Here is a 10,116-nt window from a genome sequence, read left to right as displayed (position 1 = left end):
ATAGTGCATATTGACACAGGGAATATACTGTACATCATTAACTTTTTTCTTTAGTTTAGAGGGACACTTTGTATCCTTTCAAATCTTAGTTTAAATAATTGTGAATCAGCCACTCCTGCTCCTGTTAGTGTATTGTTATTTTAACCTCGCCCAAGTCATCAAAAAATATAAATTCACCAAGATACCAGCCACCAAGGCACAACTACATATCTGGTAAGTCAGTACCTTTGGGAGTAGCACAGTCTGATATATTGGAGACAATTAAAAATGGGATGTTTTCTAAATTATGTTGTTTCAAACAGGTTTGTTTTTGATTCGTTACTGCGATGACTGGAACAAGATATTTGTGTGTGTTTCTACTTCTGCTGATACCTGCCATCAGCACTGAATCTACAGGTAATGATTAAAACTAAGGATCTGTTTTTTTCCCCCTATAAGAAACATAGAACATAAAAACCTTAAGTAAGAGCTGATGCTTTTATGTTTGTATTTGTTTACATCTATACTGGAATTTACAGCTATTTCTGTGTTAATGTCTGGTCTAGACATGGACAAGACTACAGTGTTTTTGTGGTATCCTCTACTGTAGGTTCTAAGTGTACACTCTTAAAACGAATGTGTTGTCCCTATCAGGACACAGAGATGTGTTAAAAACAACGCAAGTTGTGTTGTTTTGAACATAGGTTGTGTTATTTTGAACATACGTTGTGTTATTTTGAACACATATTGTTAACAAATAAAAAAGGAAACAACACAAACTGTCTGGACACAAAGATGTGTTAAAAACAACGCAAGTTGTGTTGTTTTCAACACATTCGTTTTCAGAGTGTACGGTTAATGTGCTGTCAGCTATCTCTGCTGTGTTTTCTTAATTTGCCAAAAATCTGCCTTTCCTCATACAGTTACAGTTATATATTATAGATACATATTGTTTGTATCTACTTTATGTGCATTTCCAGGTACAGAGGTCACCAGTTGTGAGGCGTGCCATGAGCATGCTGGCTGTTCCACAGACCAGACCTCCAGAGTTACCTGTGCCTGTGGCAATGGTTTCATTGGTAATGGTCTTGGCTGCTACAATAGCACACTATGTGGTGCTGCCAACTCCCCTTGCTGCAGCGAGGGTTATCACTGGTCCTCTGAGCTTGGTTGTGTGGATGTAGATGAATGCGCAGCAGATGTGCAGCCCTGTTTGGCCCCACTGGTCTGCAAAAACACAGCTGGGTCCTTTAACTGCTTGTTGCCACCAGTCAACTACAATCCGCTCTCGAGCCTTCGTACTGTGCAATTCAGCTGTGGCAGCATGGTCTGTAATGTGGGCCAAGACTGTGTGGTTGTAGATGGCACTGCTCGCTGTCTTGACCCTTGCCAGCACTACACAGTCCTTGATGATGCTTGGCGTTCTTCCAACCATCACACCAGTACAGATGCAAAGTGCGATATGCGAGTGAATTGGCAGGGCTGGTACCGTATGTTCTTGGGTGGGGAGAGTGTGCAGATGGCTGAACGCTGCCTGGAGCCCTGGACCTGTGGCACTCAAGCTCCACTCTGGCTCAAAAGCCCACATCCAGTGGTGTCAGATGGTGTAGTGCAGGGCGATGTGTGTGGTAGCTGGACACAAGGCTGCTGTAACTTTGAGTTTCCCATCCACGTCAAAGCTTGTCCTGGAAACTATTATGTCTACAAGTTTGTTAAGCCACCACTTTGCTTCCTAGCTTATGGAGCAGGTAACATTGTATAAGCCTAATTCATAAAGTATGATCTAAAGTGAAAAAACTACTGAAAATCACTTCCATAATGGTGACCTAACCTCTCTTTAATAGATGTGAACACCAAGGTGTGTGGGACATGTAAAGAAGGAGAAAACTGTGTCAGTGAGGACAAGACCCACTGGAAGTGCGAAGCTAAAAGTGAGATTCTTCTAAAGTTGGATAACACATTAAATCCAGTCCACGGTGGGAAGCTGTTCAGGGTTGCAATTGTTAGTTTGTTTATACATGAGATCAAAGCAGTTCGTTTTTCAGTCAGCGTACGGGTTGCTTCAACAGGTTAAGACAGGTTAATCCAAAGATCCAAATTAAAACCTACATGAAATCGTGTGGCAAACCATTTTATACTTAAATTGAATGAGAGTTATTTTTGTAAAACAGATATACTTTGTAGTTCCTTGATTGCACATCCTGGAGCTAAAATCCTGGAGCTTTCTTTTTCTTACTGGTGAAGATGGTGTTTTTGTGTAGTTTGGTGACATTATTTGAGCTAATATCAATAACTACATGGAGGAGGGAGTGTGCACATAACTAAACATCATAAATTAGATTATTATTGTCATAGAACTTTTGCAATAGTAGTCTCTCAATAAGTATAAGTATAGTATTAAGTATATATACTTTTTTGATCTCGTGAGGGAAATTTGGTCTCTGCATTTATCCCAATCCGTGAATTAGTGAAACACACTCAGCACACAGTGCGGTGAAGCACACACTAATCCCGGCGCAGTGAGCTGCCTGAAACAACAGTGGCACTCAGGGAGCAGTGAGGGGTTAAGTACCTTGCTACTGGTCTGGGTTCGAACCGGCAACCCTCCGGTTCCAAGTCCGAAGCGCTAACCAGTAGGCCACGGCTGCCCCTGACCATTAGACCTCACAGGGTCAATAGCAGGGTCTTATGGCATATTTCCACTATAGGAGGATCCCAGTGCTTAAGAATAAGCCTCAGACTTTTTCTTGACACAAAAGGCCTAGAGTAAGCTACTTTTGGAATTGAACAGAATGCAATGCAGGAAAGGAAGCATTAGTTAAGGTTTCCAGCAACAGAAATGACAAAACAAAAACTTTCCAAAAGAATGGAGGGCAATGTTTCCAACGATATTGTGACATGTTTAAATTCCCATTTAAATGAATTTTACATATACTTGGGCAACCATTGGTAAGTCTTGTTTAGAAGTGTCTAGAGTTGATGCTCTGTTTGCAAATGTCCCTGATATTACTACTCCTATGGGAAACAGAGGACTGAGGCGATTTATTGAAAAGGTCATTAGCGTGGTCCTTTATGGGGACAGTCACTTGACCACTTCAGGACAATATTCTGGGCATGTGTAGGTCAAAAGACCAAACCTTGGCATAATTAAAGATGAGGGCTACCCTAAATGAATTTCCGAGAATTCCCAGGTTGAATGAATGAATGAATGAATGAATGAATGCATGCATGCATCAATGAATTAATTGAAACAATTGATGTAAGCAGTCACTACATTCCTATTTTTTCCAACAGCTATTGTGAGACTTATCAATGGAGAGAACCAATGCCAAGGCCGAGTGGAGTTGTTCCACAGCGGGACATGGGGTACAGTGTGTGATGATGACTGGTCACTGAGAAATGCCGAGGTGATTTGTCGACAGCTAGGCTGTGGCACAGCCCTGGAAGCCCCCCATAATGGGCACTTTGGTTCTGGAAGTGGGCCCATATGGTTAGATAACGTGGTGTGCCAGGGCGATGAGTACTCCATAGCACACTGTAGTCACCAGGGATTTGAGGTACATAACTGTGGTCACAATGAGGATGCCGGTGTTGTATGTGAAGGTAAGATATACCTATACCAATACATACCAGCAATGTCTTTAGCATTTTTAGGGGCAGTTACAATGACATGCATCTATCATGTGTTTTAGAGTGAGTAGGTGTTCATAATTAGCCATTCGATTCACAGACCCACATGTTTATAGGAAGAAAATGTTAGAAAAATGTATAAGGTTAAAGGCAAAGTCCTTTTAGGCAAGTCCCTCCACTCGGCGGCCATATGGCAACGCTTTTTGGGCACTCATTGGGCATCCATCTCGGCAGAAATGCGTGTGCGCAAGGCTTCACGACACCAATCTACTGCAATCTTGCTCCAGCGGCGAGATCACAACACATTATTGGCACGATGTCTTAACAACACACCACATTTTTGGCTCAATGTATTCACAACACAGCACATGATTGGCTCAATGTATTCACATGTAGTGTCTCACCTCTCATTTTCCTCTTCTCAGAAGCACCTACCCCCCTTCCTAATCCTGAGATTGTGTGTAGTAGCAATTCCATGCAGGTGGGTCTTCCCAAAACCCTCCATTCAGCCACAGTCTTAGACACTCTGTCAGGTCACATGGCTGACCCACAGTGTAATATGCACCTGGAACGTAATGGGACCATCTGGTACCAGGTACAGAGACGAGATGGTATCTGTGGAAATGTGATGAGGGTAAGAACACTTGTTCACCTTGTTCACACATAATTAATTCTATTACAGAGTTATGGTTTGTATGTTTATGTTTTTTGTTAATGTGGAAATATATTTTTGGATATTTGATATTGTTGTTATTATCACTATTACGGGCAGCCGTGGCCTACTGGTTAGCACTCTGGACTTGTAACCGGAGGGTTGCCGGTTCGAGCCCCGACCAGTGGGCCACGGCTGAAGTGCCCTTGACCAAGGCACCTAACCACTCACTGCTCCCCGAGCGCCGCTGTTGATGCAGGCAGCTCACTGCGCCGGGATTAGTGTGTGCTTCACCTCACTGTGTGCTCTGTGTGTTTCACTAATTCACGGATTGGGTTAAATGCAGAGACCAAATTTCCCTCACGGGATCAAAAGAGTATATATCCTTATCCTATTATTATTATGCTTTGTGTAGGCTTTTAAACTTTTTTAAAAACTATTATTTTTAACTAATGTAGTGTTATTATACTGTCGATTGTCGATTTGGACAAAAAAGGTCAAATATCATAAACAAAAACATAACACTTGACCTTGTCTGCTATAATGATTCTCAAATGTGCACATTCGGTTTAAAAAAAAAAAAAAAAAAAAAATGGTGTTTAGATAACTCGCCAACAATTGCAAGAATTTGTTCTGCAGTTTCTCTCACTGTTTACCTTGTCTTTCTCCTTGCAGACCAACAGTACACATGTTGTATTCTCCAACACACTGTTTGTTTATCCTGCCATGGAAAACGTTACATTCACATTGCCAGTGGGCTTTCCATTCTCCTGTGTGTATCCTCTGGACATGCAAGCTGACATGCATGTTGTTGTTAAACCTTACCTCTCGTAAGTAGGGTCCACCTAAATGTGGTTGCAAGGCTGCTATTATTATTAGCAGAGTGTGATATTTTGCAAATAAATATTTTAATTACACTTGTTAGTGTCCCTCCCATTAATATTAACATATCTGCTTATAGCATGCAGGAGATGGGTTTGGTGGGCTTTGGTCCTGGAGCCCGGGCTATCATGTCTTTGTATCATAATGTCACCTTCACTGAGCCGTACCCGGAGGGTGCAGTTACGTTGCCAGTGGGCTCTGCTCTCAATGTGGGAATTAATACAGAGGGAGTGGAGAAAGGAACCTTTGTGGTTATACTGGAAGACTGCTACACCACCAATACCTCAACCCCAGATGATCCTATAAGACACTATTTCATCAAGAACAGGTATGTACACATGTAAAAGTGGGTAAAGGTGTGACCAAACAGAAAGGAAAAATAATAAAATGTAGTGGGACAATTGCTACTGGATCACACACACACACAAAAAAAAAAACAGTAGCCTACAATTAAATTATTGTAAATAATTAAATTTAATAATTAGGCTTTCTAATAACAATATATTAGCCTAATACAGGGTATTTTTTAAATAGTATAATAATTACAAAATGCAAAAATCAGGCTATTTATTGAATATGATGCTGTCTGTTACCACTAGTCTTTGAACATCTCAATTACTGTATGACTGTCATTTAAACCAATATAACAGAAAATGTATTTCCTGCTCTAGCATTAACTCCTGTTTTTTAACTATTCCATTTTTGTATTTGCGCATGTAAACATCATATCCTAATTTCAGAACCCGGATAAGCCCTTATCCCGGTTTTGAGTATCCCAGTTATGCTAGGTGGAGTACTCCGAAAGAAACTGGGATACTGCTCCATGCATACACCTTATCCCGGTTTCTCAGGCAAACGCGCGATTACATTAGAAACTGGGATAAGGAGTACTAATAGCGGGATACTAGTATTCATCATGTATACAGGGATATTAATAATCGGGTTTCTCTGTGTTTATGTAAACACCATATCCTGATATATGATCAAAATCGTGATAATGGATACTGAAGTGCATGTAAACACAGTCAGTGTATTTTCAATGTTCACTGATGAGGTGCCCTTGATGGTCTGGCACCCTGCATACAGTCAGTGTTGGCAAGGTTACTTTTAAAATGTATTCTACTACAGATTAATTATGCCCTACTAAATCGACTTCAGATGGTCCAAAATGCAGCTGCTAGACTGCTGACAGGTACTAAGAAACATGACCACATTACTCCAGTCCTGGCTTCCTTGCATTGGCTCCCTGTTAATTTTAGGCTCCAGTTCAAGGTACTTTTGATTGTTTTTAAAGCTCTTAATGGGCAGGCCCCTAGTTACATCACTGACCTCCTGCACCAAGCCCCCAGGTCTCTCAGATCTAATGACAAAGCTCTCCTCCATGTGCCCCAGTCAAGGCTCAAACAAAAAGGTAACCGAGCCTTTGCAGTTGCAGCGCCACGGCTGTGGAACAAATTGCCCCTGGACATTTAAAATGCTCCCTCCATCTGTGTTTTTAAGTCAAGGCTCAAAACCCACCTTTTTACCTTATCCTTCCCAGCTTCCCAACTTTCTGTCTGTAACTCTGTACATGTCTCCTGTTGTCGTTGTTGATCTGTGTCTGTCTGCTTTTTTGCTTTATTTCTTTTTTGTTTCTTTATTTTATTCTGTAAAGCACTGGTCAGTCAGTTGTGTTTAATTATGCTTTATAAATAAATTTTACTTACTTACCGGTACTTACCTACTTACATTAATTTGCCAGCTGCAAGTGAATGGGTCCTCCTAGAAAGTGGATAGGTCCTCCTGTATGACGAGTACCCGACAAGCAATTTAGTTGAACCGAGATTTTACTGGGGCACAGCAGTTCAATACTGGGGAATGTGCCCCAGTAAAAAGGGTCTACTGATGCCCCTGGTTCTGGGTCCTACTCAAGGTGTCTTACTAGGGAGTTTTTCCTTGCCACTGTCGCCAGTTGGTACCTTGAGACAATAGAATTCAATTAATCAGTAATGTGTGTATATCCTTGTAGGTGCATCAGTGACCCTCTGCATGTCACCGTGCTAGAGAGTGGATCTTCTCTCCAGGCACATTTCTCTGCAATGCTTTTTCTCTACCAGAATAACTATAGGGATATGTTTGTACACTGCAGCCTCAGCTTGTGTGATAAGACAGCATCTTCCTGTTCCACTGTGAGTCCAGAGCTCGTTCTCTATGACATGTTATTTCTGCTTATTACTAATGGTCTTAGAAGTTACATCATATTTGTAGTTAATTGTGATAAACTGAATCAATTGTTTAAGCATACATTGATGTGGTTGCAATATGTGCTATCTTTTGCCAGGAGTGTTTAACCAGGAAGTCGCGCTCCATCGCCTATAGAAGGGCACTCACTGTTGGACCAATTACCTGTGAGTAAACCGGTGGATATTAACATTCAGGGAAATTCAACCACATGAAATTTGGCAAAAAAAGAACTGGTTTTTCCTCCCCCCAAAAAAAACATGCCTTTTTATCATATATTCCAGGTAATATAAATCAAACTGATGTTAGTTTTAATAAAGCAAAAAATAATCTAATCAATCTAATCAAAACAACCCAACTTTAGGTTGATTGATATTTCTTGAAATGCATTTGCATCAATTCTGAGGTGAATATGAAATATGGGTAACGCTTTAGAATAACATGTGCTTATTAGGTATTAACAGTGCATAATAATAATAATAATAATAATAATAATAATAATAATAATAATAATAATAATACATTTTATTTATGGGCGCCTTTCTGAACACTCAAGGTCACCTTACAAAATCAACAATAAAATATTCAATCCATTAAACAAGCAATCAGAGAAAACAAGCAATAAAATAACATGATAATACTATTAATAAAAAAGAGCAAAAGAAAGAGAGAAAGAGATAGAAAAAAAATAAAGTAGGCCTGTCTGAAAAGATGAGTTTTTAGGTGAGATTTGAAAGTGGTTATGGATGTGGAGTGTTAAATGTAGTGGGGCAGAGAGTTCCAGAGGTGGGGGGCTGAGTGACTGAAAGCTCTAGTCCCCATGGTAACCAGACGAGGTGGGAGGATGAGCTGGATGGAGAAAGAAGATCTGAGAGAACGGATGGGTGTCTTGATGTGGAGGAGCTCAGTAAGATACTGAGGAGCAAGATTGTTAATAGCTTTAAATGTAAGGAGGAGGATCTTGTAAATGATGCGGTATTTGAAGGGGAGCCAATGAAGTTTCTGCAGGACAGGTGTTATGTGACTGATGGAGGGGGTTCTGGTAATGATGCGGGCAGCAGAGTTTTGGACCAGTTGTAGTTTATGGATGGATTTGTCAGGTAAACCATAGAGAGAGTTGCAATAGTCTAGGCGGTAGGTGACCAGGGTGTGAACCAGAATTTCAGCACTGTTGGGGGAGTTAGCCCCCATAATAAAATTATTTTATTATGGGCGCAAGCGAGAGATATTACGTAGATGGAAATATATATATATATAATCAAAAACAAGCTGCATGTTAACTGTTGCAGCTAGCTTGTAATATGCTTGTAAGTAACACTTATAAGCTGCATGTTAACAATTAGTTGTAAGGATAACAACAGTTAACTATTAGTAATGAATTGCTAACTGCTTATTATGCACTGTTAATACTTACATATTATGTATATATTAATACTTAAGCACATGTTATTCTAAAGCGTTACCAAAATATGTTTAACATTTAACATAAAACTTGTTTATAAAAATTTAAGAATTTCTCATAAATTATAAAAAATTGCATAATAACTTCTGAAAAAATATTTCATTTGACAGAACAAAATCTGCTATTTATGCTGCTTTCTTTGTGTTCATTGCTTATAGGGGCCAAACAATAAAAGTAAACTGAAACAAAGGTACTTGGTCTGATTCACAGCATGTAAGATTCCATTGTAACCTTCTCTGGACAAATATTCCACGTCAGTGATACTATTGTACACGTTTCTTTGAAAGTGAAGACATTAATGAATTTATATTTTCCACCGCCAGGATCAATCATTCATGGAAGAATGTATTTGTCATGTAGTTGGAAGAAATGTCATGGAATTGGAAGAAATTATGTCTGTGAAGACAAATTTGCATAATTCAATAAAAGTAATATTCATTGAATTATTTATTGAAATTATTCCATTACATGTGTCTGTGTAATCTGCATTGTAATGAAACTATATTTGTTTTGTTTTTAAGTTATACTTAAATATAATTTTTAACATACATTTAAAATATACATATACATACATACATACCAGCAGAGGATGGCACTGGCTCAGGAGGTAGAGGAGTTGTCCAGGAACCTGAAGGTTGCAGGTTCGAGCCCAGCTCCTCCCGACAAAACACTGAACTCCAAAAGTTCTCCTGATGTGCCAGTTGGTACCCTGTTGGTACCCTGGTGTGTGTGTAATATAAATGCAGTATATAAATAAGCAATATAAATGCAGTTTGTTAGTAAACAGTATACCTATAAGTTCACTTAAGTGCACCTAAAAGTTTACAACTTTTTACACCTTAAAAGCACTTCACGTATACTAATGAAATAAAAGGTGTGCTAGAAGTATATAACTAGAATCTGTATTAGTTTACTTACAGTATAGTTCTCATTACTTACGAGTTTACTATTATAAACTGAAAGTGGGCAAATTTAGTCCGAAAATATAAACATAGATATACAAGTGTACCACGAGTCTATTTATACTAATAAACTTACTACCTAAAGTAAACTTGTGAATTATACTTCAACTGCACTTCAGTTTACTTGATAAAATTAACTTTAAGTAAACCTTTTTTTTGAGGGCAGAGGAAATTACATGAAAACACCAGCATATTTATCTTTGATAAAAGACAAAAGCTGTCAAATTCACAACCCTGTGATGACAAGTGCCCAACACAGGAAATCCCGCTTCCAAAACAGGAAGTCATGCCCCCAAACCGGAAGTCATTTTACAGGAGGGATGTTGGTG

General features: G+C 39.3%; 1 protein-coding gene across 1 annotated transcript; it reads left to right on the top strand.

The window, feature by feature from the left end:
• Positions 1-307: 307 nt before the first annotated feature.
• Positions 308-9,251, top strand: LOC125298083 (uromodulin-like). Its single transcript, XM_048248744.1, has 11 exons — positions 308-396; positions 960-1,727; positions 1,824-1,910; positions 3,274-3,582; positions 4,035-4,243; positions 4,937-5,091; positions 5,223-5,471; positions 7,152-7,311; positions 7,464-7,530; positions 8,984-9,038; positions 9,149-9,251. Exons 1-10 carry the CDS (start codon positions 327-329, stop codon positions 8,995-8,997), a joined length of 2,088 nt encoding a protein of 695 aa, XP_048104701.1. The 5' UTR covers positions 308-326; the 3' UTR covers positions 8,998-9,038; positions 9,149-9,251.
• Positions 9,252-10,116: the final 865 nt, after the last annotated feature.

Source organism: Alosa alosa, chromosome 7 (genome assembly GCF_017589495.1).
Source record: "Alosa alosa isolate M-15738 ecotype Scorff River chromosome 7, AALO_Geno_1.1, whole genome shotgun sequence".
NCBI lineage: Eukaryota > Metazoa > Chordata > Actinopteri > Clupeiformes > Clupeidae > Alosa > Alosa alosa.
Note: the sequence above shows the minus strand (reverse complement) of the source record. Positions and strands in the feature narration are given on the sequence as shown.

Bases quoted from the DNA above. Each gene is read 5' to 3' on its own strand.
- LOC125298083 (XM_048248744.1), top strand. From the start codon at position 327: ATGACTGGAACAAGATATTTGTGTGTGTTTCTACTTCTGCTGATACCT. The intron at 1,911-3,273 runs GTGAGATTCTTC...TTTTTCCAACAG, and splicing joins CTGGAAGTGCGAAGCTAAAA to CTATTGTGAGACTTATCAAT. The intron at 7,312-7,463 runs GTGAGTCCAGAG...ATCTTTTGCCAG, and splicing joins CAGCATCTTCCTGTTCCACT to GAGTGTTTAACCAGGAAGTC.